Source organism: Eriocheir sinensis, chromosome 27 (genome assembly GCF_024679095.1).
Source record: "Eriocheir sinensis breed Jianghai 21 chromosome 27, ASM2467909v1, whole genome shotgun sequence".
Classification (NCBI taxonomy): Eukaryota; Metazoa; Arthropoda; class Malacostraca; order Decapoda; family Varunidae; genus Eriocheir; species Eriocheir sinensis.
In genome coordinates, this window is record NC_066535.1 from 9064098 (window position 1) to 9087624 (window position 23527).

At 41.9% G+C, this 23527-nt stretch overlaps 1 protein-coding gene across 9 annotated transcripts in view; it reads right to left on the reverse strand.

The window, feature by feature from the left end:
* Positions 1 to 101: 101 nt before the first annotated feature.
* Positions 102 to 23527, reverse strand: part of LOC127004091 (endoribonuclease Dicer-like) — a 109055-nt gene continuing 85629 nt past the window's right edge. For 7 of the 9 annotated variants that reach the window (XM_050871436.1, XM_050871431.1, XM_050871433.1 and 4 more), the window contains 7 exons: positions 20013 to 20198; positions 17976 to 18170; positions 16212 to 16330; positions 13605 to 13797; positions 13327 to 13410; positions 8105 to 8275; positions 102 to 5803 (listed from right to left, as the gene is read on the reverse strand). In XM_050871436.1, coding sequence (XP_050727393.1) covers positions 5669 to 5803; positions 8105 to 8275; positions 13327 to 13410; positions 13605 to 13797; positions 16212 to 16330; positions 17976 to 18170; positions 20013 to 20198 — 1083 coding nt within the window. In that variant the 3' untranslated portion in view covers positions 102 to 5668. The remainder of the gene's footprint in view (positions 5804 to 8104; positions 8276 to 13326; positions 13411 to 13604; positions 13798 to 16211; positions 16331 to 17975; positions 18171 to 20012; positions 20199 to 23527) is intronic. The other 2 variants (XM_050871429.1, XM_050871428.1) reach the window with 2 other exon arrangements.

Sequence of the window (23527 nt, forward strand, 5' to 3'; positions counted from 1 at the left end):
CCAGAATTGGGCCTTCTTAGAGACTCGAGGGTACTGCTTTGAGATGCAAACAAATATGGCGGAGAAAGCAACATTCAGGGGGGTAACGAGTATAAAGTATGTGCATCATATTTCTTTATTATCATTCTTCAACATGTCTAGTTGTTGTAATATTCTAGTACATTTTAAAATCATATGGAAGTGTGAAATTTCAAACTTGAATGTTCAAGCAAGTGTTGAAAAGTGATGGGGCAAGGACACAGCCTTGCCTCACTCCCACATTCATGGTGAAGAAACTGGACAAGCACTACTACACTCACCAATGCACCACTTGGCAGCTCAAAGTCTCACATCTAAAGGTATCCCAAAGTTCTTCGGGGTTCTCAAAGGTGCTGAGCACATTGAACCAATTTGAGACTGTCACTGCATACTCTTGAGCACATGCTAGGTCATTCAGCCTCTTGAGATGGAACACAATATATTTGCATCTCAAGTCTTCTTGACCTGACATGAAGCTCTGTACTGAGTCCTATTTAAAGTATCCAGCGATCACTAGCAATTAGGGAGTTTGTGGATATGGGAATGGAAGCTGGATAAGGACCATTTATATCCAAACCAACAATGAGGACAATAAGGCACATAAGTGGCTGGCCTACTTTTTGTAAACAAAGTGGGGACGGCAAACTGGGCTAGGTACTGTGACAATGTTCACCATGGAAAAATGAATTTATACTCAAGATATAGATCAAATATTACCATATTTGCCAGTGTCATAGACGCACTTTTTTCTAGAAATATTACTTAGAAAAAATGGGGATGTATCTTCAAAGCCGAATGTTGAATTATCTGTACGCCTAATCTAGGCCTATAAGCAGTGTTCTGTCATGATGGCCACTTACGGCAGCCAATATTACTGTTTAGATGCTTTTGGTCTTAGTGTGGGAGTTAGCGACCCCAGGGTCTCATTTGTAATGGCACACTTTGGTTCAGTTGGTGTTCGTTCGTCTTGTGTTCAGTAGGTTCACTTGGTGCTTTAGTGCATTCTTTCAATAGCAACATGCCATTGGCCATCGGTCACTGGCACTGATTGCTAAACAATGACTAACCAGTGGTAAACAAAGCTTTTAGAGTTGTTACAGAATGGTTATTGTGTATTGTATGGTACATATATCACAATATGGTGCTTGTCCATTAGTATATGGTAGACATGTACAAGTAATAAAACCACCAACAAAATATCTTATTAAGATAGCTAAAAATCAGATTTTTTTCTTCCAAAATCAAGCACTTCGGCGCCTCTTCAGCACCAGTGCGCCTTCGACACCAGCAAGTACAGTATTTAATACATTCAACACTTTCTGCATAAACACACTTTACCCCCTATTAGTCTGTTAAAGTAGGAGTTTATTGTACATATCCTGAAATAATCGTATCTATTTACTACTATTTTACAAACTAATCAGCAATTTTGTATCAAGTACAGAAGAACGTCGTTTATCTGGTACGAACGGGGGGAAGCTCGTGCCGGATAATCCGTTTTGCCATTATTTTGAGACATACTCCCATAGAATTGCCATAACTCATAGATAGTGGAGGATGAACAGCTGACAATGTTCAATGGCGCATAGTTGCCAACTCCGCTTTGGTGGCCCTGGCATAACCAACCAGTGTTGCCATTTTAGCAATTTTCCCGCTAAATCTAGAAATTTTGGGTAACGTTCTAGCAAGGAAATTTGCTATCTAACAGTTAGCATTTTAGTAAAAATGAATATTTAAGACATTTTTGGAGGGTATTATTATTGTATTACAGATAACTCTCGATTTACGCGAGTTTGGTTTTCGCGTTTTTTAAATAACGCGGGGTCCAAAATCCAAATAAATGTTTTATTTACACGTTTTTTTTCCACTTATACGCGATATTTTATGAAGTGGCCACCAATGTCTCACGCAACTGGACTCACACGGCGCCGCGGCCACACAGCTGAGCTTAGTTCTTCCCGCGCACCACTTGAACAACAATACAGTACCCACACTGCCACGCTACTCAACAACAACAACACCCTCGCTGCTGTGCCACCACGAGGGGAAGGGCAGCCAGAGGAGGACCCACGAGAGGGATACAGTAGGCAATAAAGGTACAAACCTACCTCTTGTTTGATTTACATAGTTTTTGATTTACGCCACCTCTTCAAGGACACAATACTCGCGTAAATCGAGCGTTACTTGTACTTAAAATCTCGCGATTTGCGCCTCTGATCTGATTTTGGGGGGTGAATCTAGCGGGACTGAAATTTTCTTTATGACAACACTGTTAAAACAACGGCAGATCAAACTCATGCCATTGTTTTGAGGGTGTCGTTGTGTTGGATGCCGGGTAAACGAGGTTCTACTGTAGTCAGATGAAAACAAAAAACATTAGCTATCCTTAATATTAAAACAAGTAGTTTTTTCTTCTAAATATTTCCATTTAACCAGCAGATATAAAAAATACTATTTTATATATATATATATATATATATATATATATATATATATATATATATATATATATATATATATATATATATATATATATATATATAAACCTGGTTTCTTACTCATCTAGAAGTCTTTGTTCAATGATTACAGAAGAAAATAAAAGAACAACTATCTTTCATTATAAAAACAAGGATATTTACTTTGCTATTGTACTGCACGAATTCCCACTTTGCTATATCTTCACATTACCACAGCATGTCACAAAATACATGAGAAATTAATCCAGACCAGAAAAGGGTTTCATCGGCGCCGGGGATTGAACCAGCGACCAGCGAGATGGGAAAGCCATTCCTTAATCAGTCAGCCACTTGCAGAGTGAGTTATGGGAGGCTCGCCCATCAGGCGGGTTTGGCACTACCTTAAAAGATTCAGGCAAGTGTTAAAAACTAAAACATTTGAAGGGAAAGGTTCATTTAGTAGGAGGAGGTAGGAAGACACCTACCGAACGGGCGTGAGCTACTCCCGGTGAGGATATACGGGAAGCGAGGAGGGTGCTGAAGCCCTCCAAAGACCCTTCCCATGTCCTTACTAACCATTTCCCTTCGTCTCATCAACACCAGAGAGCAGTTCAGCATGCTCTCTAAAGACAGTTCCTCTCTCTACACCACACTACATTCACACAACACACACCTTTTCCCAAAATTCAAAATGGCGAAAAAATAACACTGCCTCGGAGTCCCCGCCTGGGGGGGGGGACAAATTCCCCCAGGGAGGACTCCCCTTCTGGCTGCCAACTTGAGAGGTGTCCTGATAACTCCTCGAACCTCCTCCTTATCAATTTCTGCAACATTCGTGGTCTTCGCTCTAATTTTCATTGTGGAACACCATCTCTCCTCCTCTAAACCTCATCTTCTCTTCCTCACCGAAACACAGGTTTCTGAGGCTACTGACATCAATTAAAATGATGTTTTCTATGCCCTCTCTGGCCTCAACTCTCAGAAGGCTTATAGACCTGATGGGGTGCCTCCTATTGTCCTTAAAAACTGTGCTTCCGTGCTGACACCTTGCCTGGTCAAACTCTTTTGTCTCTGCCTATCAACATCTACCTTTCCTTCCTGCTGGAAGTATGCCTTTGTACAGCCTGTGCCTAAGAAGGGTGACTGCTCCAATTCCTCAAACTACTGCCCTATAGCTTTACTTTCATGTACATCTAAAGCTTTTGAATCAATCCTTAACCAGAAGATTCAAAAGCACCTTTCCACTTCGAACCTTCTATCTGATTGCCAGTATGGGTTCCGCAAGGGGCGTTCTACTGGCGATCTTCTTGCTCTCTTAACTGACTCTTGGTCATCCTCTCTTTGCCGTTTCGGTGAAACTTTCTCTGTTGTGCTAGACATATCGAAAGCCTTCGAGAGAGTCTGGCACAAGTCTTTGCTTTCTAAACTGCCCTCTTTCGGATTCTATCCCTCTCTCTGTTCTTTTATCTTCAGTTTCCTTTCCGGGCGTTCTATCTCTGCGGTGGTAGACGGTCACTGTTCTTCCCCTAAACCTATCAACAGTGGTGTTCCACAGGGCTCTGTCCTATCACCCACTCTCTTCCTGTTATTCATCAATGATCTTCTTTCCATAACAAACTGTCCTGTCCACTCATACGCCGACAACTCCACTCTGCATTATTCAACTTCTTTCAATAGAAGACCATCACAACAGGAAGTACACGACTCCAGACTGGAGGCTGCAGAACGCTTAACCTTAGACCTTGCTATCATTTCCGATTGGGGGAGAAGGAACCTTCTGTCCTTCAATGCCTCAAAAACTCAATTTCTCCACCCATCACCTCGACACAATCTTCCAAACACCTATCCCCTATTCTTCGACAACACTCAGCTATCACCAGCTTCAACACTAAACATCCTCGGTCTATCCTTAACTCAAAATCTCAACTGAAAACTTCACATCTACTCTCTCGCTAAATCAGCTTCCTCGAGGTTGGGCGTTCTGTATCATCTCTGCCAGTTCTTCTCCCCCGCACAGTTGCTATCCATATACAGGGGCCTTGTCCGCCCTCGTATGGAGTATGCATCTCACGTGTGGGGGGCTCCACTCACACAGCTCTTCTGGACAGAGTGGAGTCTAAGGCTCTTCGTCTCATCAGCTCTCCTCCTCCTACTGATAGTCTTCTACCTCTTGAATTCCGTCGCGATGTTGCCTCTCATCTTCTATCGATATTTCCACGCTGACTGCTCTTCTGAATTTGCTAACTGCATGCCTCCCCCCCTCCCGTGACCCCGCTGCACACGACTTTCTACTCATGCTCATCCCTATAAAGGTAACTCTCGATTTACGCAAGTTTGGTTTACACGTTTTTTAAGTAACGCAGGGTCCAAAATCCAAATAAATGTTTAATTTACACATTTTTTTTCACTTATACGCGATATTTTATGGAGTGGCCACCAGATGTCTCACGCAACTGGAGTCACACGGCGCCGCGGCCACACGGCTGAGCTCAGTTCTTCCCGCATGCTACTTGAACAACAATACAGTACCCACGCTACTCAACAACAACAACACCCTTGCTGCTATACTACCACGAGGGGAAGGGCAGCCAGAGGAGGAACCATGAGAGGGAGAGGAGTCAGAGTGATACAGTAGGCAATAAAGGTACAGCCCTACCTCTTGTTTTATTTACATTGTTTTTGATTTACGCGACCTCTTCAAGGAGACAATACTCGCGTAAATCGAGAGTTACCTGTACTGTCCAAACCCCTTATGCAAGAGTTAACCAGCATCTTCACTCTTTCATCCCTCACGCTGGTAAACTCTGGAACAATCTTCCTTCATCTGTATTTCCTCCCGCCTACGACTTGAACTCTTTCAAGAGAAGGGTATCAGGACACCTCACCTCCCGAAATTGACCTCTCTGTCGGCCACCTCTTTTGATTCTTTTTTAGGAGCAGCGAGAAGCGGGCTTTTTTTTTATTATTGTTTCCTTTTTTTGTGTGTCCTTGAGCTGTCTCCTGTTGTAAAAAAAAATAAATAAATAAATAAATAAATAAAAGTGAGGTAAAACCTACATCCCTTTAAATCACCTCCTACAACAGGCAACGTAATATAGGCCTGCATTCTTAGCCCTTAGGTTAAACAAATGTTATTGTTACTTAAAACCAAAGAATGACTTCATACATAATCATTGTGAAACAGCTGAAGTGCCTCATCCTTTTCTTTCTCCTTCAGTATTCAGTTCCTTTTCTTTCTTCTTAAGCATCCAAAGTCCTCTTTTTGCAGCTGCAGTCTTTGCTACTTTATAATTCTTGCCACACACAACGAATGGAGGGAAGCCCTTTATCTGTTGAAATCAAGGGAAACATTAAATTGCTGGAATGATTGTTAAAACATGCTGTGAATACTTTAAAAGTTAAGCTTAAATAAGTCAACATATGGATGTCAGACACTTCTGAGCAATTAAACATGTTTCACTACAAGTACAGTCATACCTTGGTTTACGAGTTTAATTTGTTCCAGAATTTTCCTCGCACACCAAAACACTCATAAACCTAAACGAATTTCCCCGTTGAAATTAATGTTAATCCCATTAATGCATCCCATATCTCAAAATAAATATTTATATAAAAATCATTTTACATGTTTTATACATACACTTGGCCCTCAATTTAACGGATTAAAAGGGGGAAGGGTTGCTTGAAAATACGGTTTTGACGTTGCACACCAGACAAATCTACCCAGCCTCCCTTCCAACTCAAAACAATTTTTTTTTTTATGATCCGGGCGGCCAGGCACATGTGTGCGAGCGGCCGCAGCCACATGCCAGGCTTGAGCAGTTGACGGGCGGCTGATGATGGGTGTCAGCGACGTGGCCCCTGCATCGGCACCGTTTTCATTGGGGCCCGTGTGTGTGTGTGTGTGTGTGGCTGTGTTTATTGTGGGCCTGGGCTCCTCAATTTGCTAATTCTTGTTTTCCACATGTTGTGCAGGACTTTTTTTTCTTCTATCTCTTCTTTTTCAAAAAGAAGAGATGGAAGAAAGGAAAGGGGTCCCGTGCAACATGTGGAGGATAAGAAGGCCAAACCCATAATAAACACAGCCACACACGTGTGGGCCCTGATGGGGATGGCGTTCAGGTGGCCGACGCTCATCATCGCCATCGCTGTCATCAGTCGCCTGTCAGCCGTTCGGGCCCGGCACGCGGCCGGGGCTGTCTGCACGCAAGCACTGCATGTGTTTATTGTTATTTTAGGGTTTTGACATTTCTAAAGCCAGTGTCACACCAGACAAATCTACCCAGCAACGGACAATGTCCTGTGAAATCTTATTTTTTTTACTAACAGCTTAACAAGAATTAACATTTTGTATTGGCCTGGCTGGGGCTATTCTAAAAAAATAAAAAATAAAAAATAAATAAATAAAGCTCTGAAATCCGGGGCTATTCATAAAACATTCGGGGCTATAGCCCTGAAAACCCAGGCCTAACTCTGCTACAGTATTTACCTAGTTGTGTCTAAAAATCAAATCAATGGCAGCCACCAGATACTCCGTTGAGTGTTGCCTTTCAGAGTGCGAATATTTTTCGAATAATATGTATTTGTTTTCCATAAGACAAAACGAAAGGCATATCATAATTCATATCGTACAAGGTTTCACAACCACGTCACAACACGCACCAAAAAACACTAGAAATGGGGAGAGTAAGTAATGGAAATTAGACCGTGTTCATATTAGCGGGGTCAAAGCGCCATAAGGAAGCTACCACAAAAAGAATGCAGCAGAAAATGCTACAAACGGAAAACTAATAAAAGGAAAAAAAAAAAGACGATATTCATGTTAGCAGGGTCGAGGAGGTAGCATATACAGTGCGTGTAATGTATAAGAGCAGTGTATGAAGATGTTTTGAGGACGTAATTTATCAGGAAAAGGATGGGAGGAGGGCGACGTATCTCATATGTCTCCGACGCTCTAATGTCTGAGAGCGGCTGACGTATCTCTTACTTCTCTGACGCTTTACGGGTTAAGTAAAGTTTAAATTTTTTTGTAAATTCGGGTCCTGGCAGCTCCTGGTGCTGCAGGGAGCTGGAGCCGCTCGCATTCTGCAGCTCAGTTAGAAACAGCCATGGCACACTTCCTCGAGTCTGTTTTTGTCTTTTGTCTTTGAAATGTTTCCTCACCCCCCCCCCAAAGATGTCTACCAAGAGGAAACTGTCTTTTTCTACTCCTAATTCTGCCAAGAAGGAAAGAAAGGCCATTGGTCTCAACACAAAAATGATGGTGATTAAACAACATGGTGTAGAAAGATAACAGTACTAAGACTAGTGGTGATACGATGGTTATAACAATAATTAACAAAGAAAATGTTGATAAAATATGACTTCGATGATTATAATATCCTTATACAGCATAATATATGTAAGGTAATTATAACATAGGCCAGCTTACACCCAGATCAACTTACTACCTGTCGGTCATAACCAATCGAGGTCATAAGTCAACGACCACCTGTATTATTTCCATTCATCACAGAGTTCCACAAAATTTAATGTTTCCATTCATGGGACAGGCTTATATTCCGCGCCTCCTAGGATAAAGTATGGTAGTACCGTGTTGTTAGTCAGAGAAAATGCAGATTCAAACTTACCCTAACTTCATATTTTGCCATGGCATCCTCCTCCTCCTCCATGGGTAACTTGACGAACTGGACTCCACTGGGTACCTTCTCATACAGCTTCCGAATACAGTTCATAGGAATGTCAGTTAGCGTTTCTTTTATTATATCATCCATAAGGAGGGTCACCACAGCCCATGCTTGCTGTTCAGAAGAAAAAAAAAATCAGTACAGGGGTCTTATCATCGTGAGCAACAGCATCCTAGAGAAAAGATATTATACCTATCTGTATTTTCTAAAACTAGGCTCACATATATACAGGTGTGTGTGTGTGTGTGTGTGTGTGTGTGTGTGTGTGTGTGTGTGTGTGTGTGTGTGTGTGTGTGTGTTTACCTAGTTGTAGTTTTACAGGGCCTGGGCTTACGCTTGTGTGGTCCCGTCTCCATATCTGTATTTGTCCAGCTTTTCCTTAAAGTTTTGCATACTCTTCACTGATACTACATCCTCACTTGGTCTGTTCCAAACCTCTATGTTTCTTTGCAGGAAGCTATATTTCTTTATGTCTCTCAGGCATCTTCCTTTCCTCAACTTTTTACTGTGCCCTTGTGTGTTGCTGACATTTACTCCTCTTAGCAGTAACTCGTCATTGTCTGCTTCCTCCATTTTAATCAATAGTTTATAAATTTGTATTAGGTTCCCCCTTTCTCTTCTTTGTTCCAGTGTTGGTAGATCCATTTCCTTTAACCTTTCTTCATATGAGAATCCCTCCAGTTCTGGAACCATTTCTGTTGCCATCCTTTGTATTTTTTCTAGATTTATTATGCGTTTCTTCTTATGGGGAGACCACACCGATTCCGCATATTCCAATTTTGGTCTAATCATAGTGGTTATCTTTTTCATCATATTCTTATCCATGTAGTGGAATGCTAATCCTATATTTCTTACCATTCTGTACATATCACCGAATATCCTATTAACATGACTCTCAGGCTGTTGATTATCCTGTATTGTCACTCCCAGATCTCTCTCTTCTTGAACTATTTTTAATATTTCTCCATCTCCCATTCTATATGTCCATTTTGGTCTCCCTTCACTCTTTCCCATTTCCATTACAAGACATTTCTTCCCATTGAACTCCACCTCCCATTTCATACTCCATTCCCAAATCTTATTCAGATCCTCTTGCAGAATTTCACAGTCTTAACCGTTTCTTATATGTATCACCAGTTTTGCATCGTCTGCAAACAGGCTCATATAACTGCTTACTTTCTCTGGCATATCATTTATATATACCATGAAAAGTATTGGTGCCAATACCAATCCTTGAAGCACTCCACTATTTACAATTCTCCATTCCGATTTCATGTCCTTTACCACTGTTCTCATCTCTCTTCCCCATAAGTAACGTTCCATCCAGTTCTTCATTTTCCCTTTCAAACCTCCTTTATTTTCCAGCTTCCATAGTAATCTTGTGAGTGAAACTTTATCAAAAGCCTTCTTCAGGTCCAAGTACACGCAATCTACCCATCCGTCCCTCTCATGTATTATTTCTGTCACTCTTGAGTAAAAGCTCAGTAAGTTTGTTACACATGAGCACCCTTTCCTAAAGCCATACTGATTTTCTGTAATTAAATGATATTCTTCTAGAAATTTTGTCCATTGTTCCTTTATCACTTTCTCACATATTTTACAAACTACAGTCAAGTCGCATCTGACGCGGATTCATAAGGCGCAATTTCCTATGACGCAGTATGGTTTCAGAACCATATTTTCAGATCACGCGGGTAAAACCATCTATGACGCGGTTCGTGGTCTCCCCTGGTCAAACAAGTGCAGAGTTGCCAGGTTGGATTTTTTTTCCGAGGGGGAAAATCTCATGGTGGCGGTTGGGTTGTTTTTTGGAAGGATTTTTATCCCGTCTCTCTCTCTCTCTCCCTGCACATTTTTGTATTCAGTAGTTACAAATTATCCTCACGATCAGAATGATTATATAGCCAAAATTTATAGATGTAGACAAGAAGAACGTTCACTGTCAGTTGCTGTGGCCCTCACTCAAATTCCAAGTCACAGTCATGCACTCCCCGACCGCTCCACATCTCTTCCCGTCAATCTTTTCCCCCTCCTTTGCTCCTTTTTTCATGTAAAATGGACTTGGCCCAACTGTCTATTCTGGCAGGCAAAAAAGAAAGCGATTTGGCTAACTAGCCTACTAAAAGCTACAGCAGGCTGTTTCTGCACACTCGGCTCCCCCGTCCCCCCAACAGCCAACACAAATATGCGTGTTATACAACTGTACGGGTGCCCTGCGCATTATCGTCCAGATCCAGATCAGCCTGCTGGCAAACTGGCTTTTAGAAATCTAAATTGGTGTTCCCAGGGCCTTTCCTTTCTTTTGTCTTTCTCACTCCCCAGTCCGAAAGGGAAGAAATCAGACACAGTGTACAAAGAAACTAACGAGAGAGAGAGAGAGAGAGAGAGAGAGAGAGAGAGAGAGAGAGAGAGAGAGAGAGAGAGAGAGAGAGAGAGAGAGAGAGAGAGAGAGAGAGAGAGAGAGAGAGAGAGAGAGAGAGAGAGAGATAGAGAGAGAGAGAGAGAGAGAGAGAGAGAGAGAGAGAGAGAGAGAGAGAGAGAGAGAGAGAGAGAGAGAGAGAGAGAGAGAGAGAGAGAGAGAGAGAGAGAGAGAGAGAGAGAGAGAGAGAGAGAGAGAGAGAGAGAGAGAGAGAGAATCTTTGAAAGTGGTTGGTCACCACTAATTATCGCATTAATATGCGTGCCAAATAATACTTTTTGTCGATATCAGGTTGGCAGGGAAAGTAAATGGCTGGGCAGGATTGAGCGGTTTTTGGGCGGAATGTGGTGGCGGCATGGCGGTCCTGACCTGACAAGTACACGTCTAGTTAACACCACGGCCCCTGCATGGCAAGGAGTCGGCTCGCTTACCACACACGTGCTGCACAATGGCTTGCAAGCCTGCTGGGAAATCCACGGGCACAGGTGGGATAAAATGGCAGCTGGCAAGGACCAAATTGTATTTTCCCCATACGTAGTGAAAAAGTGGGTGTTGGCGGTGGCCGAGTGGATAAGGTGGTGAGCGTGGGGTCGGACTGAACAACATCAAAAGGCAGGTAATGCCTACTGGTGCACTTGGGCTAGAATGAGGGGGGGGGGAATGGCAAAGGCCAGAACCAAATAGTATTTTCTCCATAGGTTTAGTTATTCCCATGATGCGGCCGTTGCTCAGAACCAATTAACCGCGCCATACGCGACTCGACTGTACACTGGTTAATGATACTGGTCTGTGGTTTAGGGGTTCTTTCTTTTTTCCACTTTTATATATAGGGACCACTTCAGCCCTCTGTCATTCTTTTGGTAGTTTACCAGTTGCTATTGAGCATTTTACATCATATATCGGTCCAATCAGCTGATTTCTGCATGCTTTCAATATAAAACCTGAGACTCCATCTGGTCCTACTGCTTTCCTCTCTTCCAGTTCCTCCATTATTTTATATATCTCCTCTTTAGTTAGTACCATGACCTCATCCATATAAACATTTATTTTGTCATCTTGTGGTTCATTGACTTGTGATTCTTTTGTAAAAACTTGCTGGAAGCTCTTGTTTACCAGCTCAGTCATGTGTGTGTGTGTGTGTGTGTGTGTGTGTTTGTGTGTGTGCATACTGACCTAGTTGTAGTATACAGGGCCTAAACTACAGGAGTGGTCCCATCTCCATATCTAAAATTATCCACTTTCCTTAAACTGTTTGACACTCTTTGCCAGCACAACATCTTACCCTAATCTATGCCACACATCTACTGCTCTATGTGGACAACTAAATTTCTTGACATTATCTAAGCACCTTCCTTTCATTAACTTCATACTGTGTCTTCTTAGTTGTCTTGCTCCTTGCTCTCTTGGCAATAGTAGATCCTATCTATCTGTCTCTTCAAGACTATTCATTAATTTATATATGGTAATTACTAGAGCTCTTAACTCTTCTTTCTTAATTACTAGAGCTCTTACTCTTCTTTCTTAATTACTAGAGCTCTTACTCTTCTTTCTTAATTACTAGAGCTCTTAACTCTTCTTTCTTAATTACTAGAGCTCTTACTCTTCTTTCTTCCAAAGTTGTCAAGTTCACTTCCAGCAATCTGTGTGTGTGTCTGTGTGTGTGTATTTACCTAGTTGTGGTATGCGGGAGAGGAGCTACGTTCATACTGTCCCGTCTCTATATCTACTATAATACAACTTGGCCTTAAAATTATGAATCGTCTTTGCATGAACCACATCTTTTTCCAGGCCGTTCCAGGTATCCACTACTCTTTGTGGAAAACTATTCTTCTTTATATCTCTTCTACAGGCTTCCTTTTCCATCTTACTTCCACGACCTCTTGTATCCCACTTTATTAGATCTTCTTTGTCCACTTTTTCCATCCCACTGAGCACCCTATATACCACAATCAGATCTCCCCTCTCCCTCCTCTGTTCCAGTGTCAGTAGGTTCAGCTGCTTCAATCTCTCTTCATATGTTATATCACTTAGTCCTGGAACCAGCTTTGTTGCTGCCCTATGAATCCTCTCTACTTTCCTTATAATTGTCTTTGTACAAGGTGACCAAACTATTGCTGCGTATTCCAACCTTGGACATATCATGGTTACAATAATTTTTTCATCCTTTCCTCAACCAGATATTGGAAAGCAATTTTTATATTTCTCACCAGCTTGTATGTCTCACCTACAATTCTGTTTATGTGTTTCTCTGGTGACAAATTATCCGATACAGTTACTCCCAGGTCCTTTTCCACTGGTGTTTTCTTAATGCTCTTATTTCCTCCTGAGGCACTCGTCACTCTTCCACGTGGAAGCTGTCTTTCGTAACGGTTCTCATGTCTCTTCCCTCAAGATATTTTTATCTCTTAATTTTCTCAATTTCTATGGAAGTCATGTGTGTGTGCATGCTTGTTAGTGTGTGTGGGTGGTGGTGGTTGATTGTGTTAAACACTATTATGAATATGCTGAGAAATCCATATAACTAAGGGACTTAACAAAAAAGTGACTGGTGTGAAAAACTTAATTATCTTGCACATCTAAAACCTAGTTAGTGATGATTATAATATCTTGACAAATATAAAATAAATCTTCAATTTGCCAAATTTGCCAGATGGTAAAGAAAGAAAAAGGTACAGTACTTATTTCACCACAATAGCACGTTAGATAACATCAGAGTTTGCAGTGGATGGCACTCCACCAAACTGACCTGAAGGGATCTGCCGCTGTCCAAGTAAACCGCTCCAATAAGAGCCTCCACCAGGTCTCCCAGAGCCTTGGGCACATCAACATCCTGCACACACAACCAGTCATTGTTCAGTACAGCATGCAATTGGCAAGGTTTGTCATGTAGGAAAAGTTTTCAGTATCACAAAAATTAATGAATTAATATGTAAATTAAAGTATCAACCTGAGTTGGCAACATTATAAATACCCTTCCAAAGTGGATCCAACATATGTATAAAAGACAAGAAAGACTCAACTCACTGTCAGATCATCCATGCCATCCTCTACATCATCTTCAGTAAAAAGTTCCTCCTCTTTACCAAGTCCAGCTTGAAATAGGCTTAAGTACTTATCAATAGAGGCCTGAAGCTTGGGAGCCAGGTGTAGCAAATGGTGATGCAACTTATATTTGGCAGAAACTTGGGCCAAAGTTTCATTTTTTACGTAGTATGATCTGAAATAAAGGAAAGCTCTGTAACTTTTATTACATACACCTCTTAACCCTTACAGCCCTGCTGTCGGCTATAGCCGATACCACATTTGTACATCGAGGGTCCGCTGCCATCTATATCTGACACCAACTTCTCCCTTTACTTTCATGGTTTGTAGGGTAGCCAAGGGTTTCCAACTTGGACATGTGGTAATACGTATGGGCGGTCACGGCCCCCCCCCCACCAGCAAAAAGAAAAAAGAAAAAAAAATATGTATGCTGGCAGGAAACACGTCATACTCACGGCCAATCTCTCACTTTTTTCTTCCACTGTCCACCTTAATCACTTCCACCTGTGCTATGTTTATCATCGGGTTCTTCCGGGGTTTAGGCTTCGATGACACTGCATGCAGCATGATGGTGGTGCAAAGGTGAGGCAGAAAACATCGAATAACCGCAGTCACCATGAGACGAGATGAGGCGATCGGGTTATGGCGGGAAACAACATGTTGTGTACGTTGGAAGTATTCTTCACTGGCGGCAGAGGGCGCACGGGTGGTAGACAGCTGTAGCTCGACAGCAGATGCCATTTTGTTGCCAGAACAGCTAGTAAACGTCCTCAGAAGATCAGCAAATGCTATTTTGCTGCCAGAATAGCTAATAAACATCCTCAGATCAGCGGACGCCATTTTGCTGCCAAAACAGCTAGTAAACGTCCTCAAGATAAGCGGACGCCATTTTGCTGCCAGAACAGCTAGCAAACACCCTCAATATGGGCAGATGCCATTTTGCTGCCAGAGCAGCTAGTAAACATCCTTAGAAGATCAGCGGACGCCATTTTGCTGCCAGAACAGCTAGTAAATGTCCTCAGAAGATCAAAGGATGCCATTTTGCTGCCAAAACAGCTAGTAAACATCCTCAGAAGATCAGTGGACGCCATTTTGCTGCCAGTGAGACGCCGTTACCATAGCAACGAGGTGCACAAATGGCAAGACCACCTGCGCAAATGGTGGGATGATGGCCACAAATTAAGGCCGCGCAAATGGCAAGGGCGCAAATGGTGAGTGCGCAAATGGTGAGGTTTTACTGTATTCCCCCTCTGAATGATAAAGAGAGGATAGTCATTGTTGGATGCTAGTTCACCAAACCATCAGTCAGTGTGGGGTCATTAAAGAGGGCCTTCATATTAACCCTCTCGCACACCGTAAGTTTCCAATAAATTTCTGTTCCACTCACCATGCATTTCTCAGGCCCGACCGGCCTTTTTTTGCCGCCGCGATACTCTACATTCCCAGATGTATTTTACCCTCACAGATATATCGTACCCTAATAAATGTGGTATCAATGGCTTCATAAAGACTTGTACTAGAACATGCGCAAATGAAAATAGCGGAAAATAAACAATACACACTCATTTCAAGTCTCCGTATAGAGTACTGTAGACAATAAATCCTAAGTATCAACTCTTCCCCACTCACTAGCTCAAAATTTTGTGGGACAACTTTTTAAGCTGAATATGTTTCGAAGCGGAATTTAGTGAGGATTCTTATGGTACATATCTACAAAATCCTCCTACGCCTATTAGTTCCTGAATTACATCAAGAAAACTATTTTTTTCGAAATAATCTAGAGTTGATGCCCCTCATCTACGCTCCTTGGAAAGGTTGCCATATGTTACCATTAAGAAACTTATCCCAACAAATGACGCTCCCAAATTTGATGCACTTTCACCAAAAACGTAATTTTTAAGCAATTTTTCAAACTTTTATGACGTGTTTCACGTCATCGTGCGCCAGGACCTTTTACCCTTTATGACGCGAAACGCGTCATCGTGCACAAGAGGGTTAAGTGTGGTGCCATCACGGTCAAGGGCCGGAAGAAAATATGATTCATGGTGTCAGGCTGTGTAAGACACCGTGGGCAAATCTTCCACTTGATTGACCAGTGTATGTTTACGTGAATGGGAAGCGTCACCACTGCCACAGAAATGAACATAAGGGGTCTCTAGCATTCAAGAGGCAAACTGATAGCCAATACGCTCCATAGGACCCCAGCTCAAGCCTAAAGTGGGTAAGAGTGTAGGTCAAGGTGAAACCTGTCAACCCCTCCTCACGATCTCTTTAGCCAGTCGTCAGTCATGATAGGGGTGGACGTATTGAGCTATCTCATGAGACTTTTACCTCCAATCAGTCTCCAAAGGGAAGCATAGAACCAGAGGATGGATCCTGAGGCATTTCAGAGATCTTAAATTATTTGTATTTATAGCAGTTGCTGGGAGGAGGAGGAACCCTGCAAAACACAACAAAAATACAGAAGAAAGTGGAGTGAGGGAAGAAAAGAGCTGACATCACCAACCCTTCCTTCACCCACTACCCCCCCTCCAATTTACTTTGTACTTTATTATTCGCTCTCCTAAGGGGAAAAAAAGTGGATCTTACCTGAGATCAGTCAATTGCCCAGGGTTGTAACTCTTGTCAGATGTGAATATCATTCCTGTTACCAGGTAGTCCAAAACAGCATCACCTAGGAACTCAAGCCTTTGATAGCAGTCTGTCACCTGCAAAGAAGATTTTCCTTTTAGTCATTTTCAGCATCAGCATCAAAGGAATCAAAACCTGCTCACTTATGTGTTCATTTCCACTACTCTCACAATTAACCCTTTCATTGCTAAACACTCGCAGCAAGCGTTAGGCGTATTTGCTGGTGGTGCTAAACGCTCGCTGCAAGCTCCACCCGCACTCAAATCTCCCACGTATGAGTGTTCCAACACTAATTCTCACAACACAGGATTGCCAATTGAGTGGGTTCTTCACTAAATTTGGTGGAAAATCATATCAGCCCAGCGCAGCAAATCTATGGACGAGTAACTGGTGGATGTTCTTGCCCAATATAGCGGCATTTTTGCATAGCTTCACCTATCACCTGACTGATTCTTTGACCAAATAGTTGTAAATATTGCAGTTGGCAATACTCCCTTGCCAGAATCTGAAGGAGAGATGTCCGCAGTTCCCTCAATATGGCTGATCATCCTGCACGCACCGACATAAGTGTTAACATTCAACACTCCCTGAACGTGCATGTACGTTCGCAAGAGAGGCATACATAACCGACTCCTATAGATCTGGACCTCCTCTTTCCAATGGTGTTTTTGGTTTTTAGCTGTGATGAATAGTTTTTGAGATACAGAGGTTATAAGAGACCCCCCAATGGGCTGCCTGACTGCACCTGAGGGGATAGTCACGTCCCGTCCCGCGCGCAAGGAAAGGGTTAAGAAATAAATAGAAATACTTTCTTTTCTAGTAAGAGGAATAAACTGAACCCAGTTAAATTAGTTCACTAAATATTCACTCAGTAAATATTCACAAAAACCTTGTAACTCGAAAAGAGATCACAACCTTGCTACTGATATGGAATAACATCCTACTGCTTAACAATCTTTTATGAGGGAGGGTGGTGGGAGTGAGTTAGCTTAACTTGTCAAAGGAAAAGAGTATATGGCTCCTAAAAAAAGACAAAATGGGATGTTACCAATTTGAAAATACTAATTCTGTTCCTGAAGTAGGTCTAGGGAGGATGAAAAAGTAGAAAAGGAAGATCATTTCGAGGGTTAGTACTAGTGAAAGTGATGAAAGTGTAGGTGAGTGGTTCCCAAACCCATGGTTACGACCCAAATGAAGGTCGCACGAGCGTTTCTGAGGGTCACTGGAGGGTCTCGGGGAAAAAGCCATAATTATAACTGCCATGATATAAAAGCTGATTTTTTAAATTATAGTGAGGTCAAATTTACATTTTGTCAGTAATGTAACTGAATTATTTCAGTAGGACAGCATGAAGATTCTCCTGAATGCACACTAACAAAATTAGCATTGTATAAAGCACCCATACACATACAATACGGCACATCATACAAGTGGCGTTCATGTATAAAACTTGTCAGCCGAGCAAACAGCAAAGAGACGGAGGATAAAATCATAGATATCTGAAAGTATAACATAAAAAATATTTGATGCAAATACTATATACATGTCAACACATTTAGGATTACCAGGCCAGGTCAAGACTGTATATAGGGTCACAACCAGAAAAGTTTGGGAACCGTAGGTGTAGGTACTGGTTAGTTTCTGCAATAGTAAGATACACAGCATATGACTTAGATGTATGAAAATATCCTAGGGCTGAAAAATATTCCATATCAAACTTACCCTGTTCTGGCTATAGGAGCTGTGAGTGACAGCCTGCACAAGAATACTTTTGTCTCTGAATGTGTAATTAATCTTCTTCTCTAGCTTGTCCAAGCAACTCTTTTTGTAGTACCTCTGAACTTCTTCTTTTGCTTCCCTCTCATCACTTAGCATGGCCGACTTTACAGGTAACTTCATCTTCAGCAGTGAAGTGCCCTGAAATGTCAATCAAAATAAATTACAGAGCAAAAAGCAAACTTATTCATGTAGCAGTGGACAATATACAGATTCTGCAACTTGGATGTTGATATAACTTGATACAGATGTTTTTACATGCAGATGATGTGGTTGAGGATATAGCCATATATCCTTAACCATATATATATATATATATATATATATATATATATATATATATATATATATATATATATATATATATATATATATATATATATATCATATATAAACAGTAATACCTCAGTTTACGAGTGCCCTACTTTACAAGTGTTTTGACTTACGAGCGAAAACTTCTTACTAAAAATGCCTTGGATTACAAGTGGTGACTAAGGTGTTTCGATGAAACTTTCTCAATTGCGCTAGACATATCGACAGCCTTCGATAGAGTCTGGCACAACTCTTTGCTTTCTAAACTGCCCTCTTTCGGATTCTATCCCTCTCTCTGTTCTTTAATCTCCAGTTTCCTTTCTGGCCGTTCTATCTCTGCTGTGGTAGACTATCGGGCCGTGTGTGTGTGTGTGTGTGTGTGTGTGTGACAAGTCAGGACATGACCTGACCTGAGTCAGGTCATGTTTTCACCAAATCCCTGATCTAACTCTCCTTTCTGCCCCATCCTCCCCACATCCTTCTCATTTTACCTTCTGTGTGTGTGTGTGACAGGTATGGACATGACCTGAACTGAGTCAGGTCATGTCCTGACCAAAGCCCTAACTTGACTCTCCTTTCTGACACTCCCTCCTCATACCCTTCTCTTTTCTCCTTCTTTTCTTCCTCTCTATCTCACCTTTCATGAGAAGGGCTCATAACCAGAGTGAAGCTACACACCTCCTCTCGAGTCGGGGGCTCGCGTAGTACTGAGGCAGCGCTGAGTTGAACCAAATGCGACAGGGAGGAGGCGGAGGGAAGTTCAACATGGTTAACGTGTTAATAAGTCTCTCTCTCTCTCTCTCTCTCTCTTGCCATAGCCACAATGTTTGAAGGAAAACGTCCAGTGTGATACTACCTTTTATGGTAGCGTGCGTGACGCCGATGGTAAGTAGACATGACCCGTACATGTCAAAGCAGCGTGAAACTCGGGGTGATAATGCGCAAAAGTCGGGATGGTTAGAATTTAGGACTAACCGTGAAACTCGAGGATCACGAAACTCGGATAGTGCGAAATTCGAGAGGGTACTGTAGTGTTGGCCAACTCGATATTGCATTTAGTTGTCAGAATTCAGAGCAGGGAGAAGACTGTAGTGAAAGGTAGCGTGGATATGGTGTGTGTGATGTGGGGTCGGCTGGTCGTTCCTCGTAGTGGATATGTATACTTGCCAGAGTCTCCCGTGGACTTGTCTGGGTATTCAATGCGGTCAGCCAGGGTTTTCTACGGTTACTTCTCAGATACTGAGAATTTGCGGAGTGAGGTGTGTTCAGCTTGAAGTTTGGTACAAGAGAGAGCCACGGTCGCATTTTCAACCTCTAACATCAATTATGATTGCCCATGTCGGCACTGCCACGTAGGCAAACGAATCTTTTAAGGCTTATTCAACACACTCCTCATACTGCTTCTAATTACCCTTTGTGGTATTTACTACCACCACTTGTTACTTAATTTTATCTGAATAGCTTTAGAATACTAATTGCCAAATATACAATATATACAAATGGAAATATTTCCACAAGTACATTATACACATGATGTTACAGGAGGTAATACCAAAATTGTAAAAAGTTGGTAAAGAAAGGGTAAAGCATCCCAATTGTGAACTGATAGCCAATACAGTGTACTGTCACATGCTAAAAGTTATTTCTTGAAATTAGACTCACTGTACTTACTTTCGAGACACCAATGCCCAAGTTATGAAGGAAGGCAATGGCTGCCTCACTGCCACCAACTACCAGGCAGACACCAATCAGGGCCTCAACACTGTCCGCTACACTTTTATCTCCAAGCTCATGTTCTGTCCAGGGCTTGTAGCATGATGTCTGACCTTTACCATCCTCCTGTTTCATCCTAACTTCCTGCAATGTATAGAAATTAAATGGAATATTGGGAATAATTAGGAATTTGACAAAATTGCTGCCAGGATCATGGAGCCAATTTCTAAGCTGTCTGTCTGTGATAGTTGGAGCCTTAATCCTATCAGAAGAAAAGGTTATTTAGTTCCTGGCTTGTCTAACAACTTACCATGTATCTGTCCTTGCTCTCTGGCCTGTTTGTTTGGATGTTTCTGAGGTTAGTCGTATACAAAACTTATGTATCTGGTGGAATGATTAAAACATCCCTGGATATTAAACTCACAGTAGAATTAAAACCTCTACACCTACAGAATTTCTGTGACGATTTCAGACTAAAAATTATATTTACAAAATACATAGGTAAAACTTCAATCATACCCCAGATGGTACCAGATATTTTTTCTCATTAGTTGTTCAGTTTTTATTTAACAAATGGGAACCTATGCATTAGAAGGACTGCTCACACCACACCAACCAAAACCGAAATATTGAGATATAAAATATAGCACATTTTCCCTACCACTTTTTTCACTTTATATTAGTCAAACCTCGATTTTTTTAACGTTTTGCTTTTCGAACAAATCGGTTCTTGAACAGAATTTCGAACTCATATTTGCACCAGTTGCCAAACAAGCTATTTGGCAAGAGCAGAAAAGATCCACTGTGCGCGTCAGTCACACCGCAACCCTCACAAATAGAACATCCGCTGCGAACTGTTCTTTGAATTTGACGATTTTTCTTGTGTTGTGCATTACTGTAAATTGTGGCATATTAGTCGACCTCAAAATTATTAGCTCCAAATTATGGGTTAGGCCTATACAGGTAACTCAATTTACGAGAGTTTGGTATACGCGTTTTTTAAATAACGCAGGGTCCAAAATCCAAATAAATGTTTAATTTACACGTTTTTTTCACTAATACAGGTGACTCTCGATTTACGCAAGTATTGTGTCCTTGAAGACGTCGCGTAAATCAAAAACAATGTAAATCAAACAAGAGGTAGGTTTCTGTCAAAAAATAAATATTCACTTCATTCAGTAGAGAGAGAGAGAGAGAGAGAGAGAGAGAGAGAGAATATCCATATGACCGAGATATCCACTCAGGCACTCAGTCTCAGCCTCACTCATGTGAGGAAGAAATGAGGGACACCATGAGCAACTGGCTAGTATTGGTACCGGTACCGAGCAGTCTGGTACCGGTTCTGTACTGTATAGCTGGTACCGATACCTGCCCACCCCTATTGTTGAGTAGTGTGTTAGTGTGGTTACTGTATTGTTGTTTAAGTGGTGCACGGGAAGAACTGAGCTCAGCTGTGTGGCTGCGGGAGCGACTGGCTAGTATTGGTACCGGTACCGAGCAGTCTGGTACCGGTACTGTACTGCATAGCTGGTACCGTTAGTACTGGTACTGCTACCGGTACCTGCCCACCCCTATTGTTGAGTAGCGTGGGTACTGTATTATTGTTCAAGTGGCACGTGGGATGAACTGAGCTCAGCTGTGTGGCCGTGTGAGTCCAGTTGCATGAGACATCTGGTGGCCACTCCATAAAATATCGCGTATAAGTGAAAAAACGTGTAAATTAAACCTTTATTCGGATTTAGGACCCCGCGTTATTTAAAAAACGCGTAAACCAAACTCGTGTAAATCGAGAGTTACCTGTACACGATATTTTATGGAGTGGCCACCAGATGTCTCATGCAACTGGACTCACATGGCACCGTGGCCACACAGCTGAGCTCAGTTCTTCTCGCACACCACTTGAACAACAATACAGTACCCACGCTGCCACGCTACTCAACAACAACACCCTCGCTGCTGTGGAGTGGCCACCAGATATCTCACGCAACTGGACTCACACAGCGCTGTGGCCACACAGCTGAGCTCAGTTATTCCAGCGCGCCACTTGAACAACAATACAGTATCCACGCTGCCACGCTACTCAACAACAACACCCTCGCTGCTGTGGAGTGGCCATCAGATGTCTCACGCAACTGGACTCACACGGCACCGCAGCCACACAGCTGAGCTCAGTTCTTCCTGCGCGCCACTTGAACAACAATACAGTACCCATGCACGCTACTCAACAACAACAACACCCTCGCTGCTGTGCTACCACGAGGGGAAGGGCAGCCAGAGGAGGAACCACGAGAGGGAGAGGAGTCAGAGTGATACAGTAAGCAAAAAAGGTACAAACCTATCTCTTGTTTGATTTACATTGTTTTTGATTTACACGACCTCTTCAAGGACACAATACTCGTGTAAATCGAGTTACCTGTACTTGCCGTATAAGTCGGCCCCCAAACTAAGGCGTTATTTGGCAATCATGAAATACCCCAGAGCGAGCAAGAATTTCCCAAAATCTTGCAAAATTCTTGTGTAGTACCTTGTTCTGGCATGTCAGATTTTCAAGACGGGACGTCCCCCTAATTCTTGGCAAGAATTGGGGATATGGCACAAGCAGCAACAGGGATGGTTATTTTAGCAACTTTCTTGCTGACATCACAGGTAAACAAACCATGCCACATCTCCTTAGGTCTATGGCGCTGACCATTTCCTGAGCTTTTTAAAGTCTTTACCCCTGTAGTGTATGGTCACGATATATTTATATAAATCAGAATTACTGGTTGTACTGTTAAAGTGCGAGATATGATGAGTAGGGCGGATGGTGCCGGCAGCATAGGAAGGCACTCGGCAAGAATCCAGTATCAGCTGTTGGAAACAGCCTATGATTTTGTGTTGATATAAACTGAACTTTTACTATCTTTTTATAATTTACATATACATCTGTGTTAAATATATCATAGAGCAATTATTAGCGGCACTGCTCCATTTGTTTGCCATTCAGTGGTAAAGGTTCGCATTTTATCCCGTCATGAAAGTAGACCCCTAGTTTTGGAGGTATTTTTTCAGGCTCAAAAAGCTGACTTATACACTGCAATTTATGGTATTTCTTCTATTTTTTTTTTTATTCCATATGCCACCATAGGACCTAAGAAAGCTAATGAATGCATAAAGATGAAAAGGAAAATAGTGAAAACAACAATAGAGGTGAAGAAAGAGATCATACAGAAGCATGAAAATAGAGTTTGCGTCTCGGATCTGGCTTTGCAGTTCGGCTTAGCTTTATTTTTTATTCACATGTTACGTTATATAATATGACATTGCATTTATAGGCATCTTTATGAATGAAATACAGCTAAAAAAAGGGCTTTCTTTTGGGAGCCAGGAATGGATTAATCCATTTTATATTGTTTGTTATGGAAAATTCTGTTCAAGTTTTAGTCGACCAAATCGACTTTAGAACAACTTTTGGGGAGGAATTATGTTCGAAA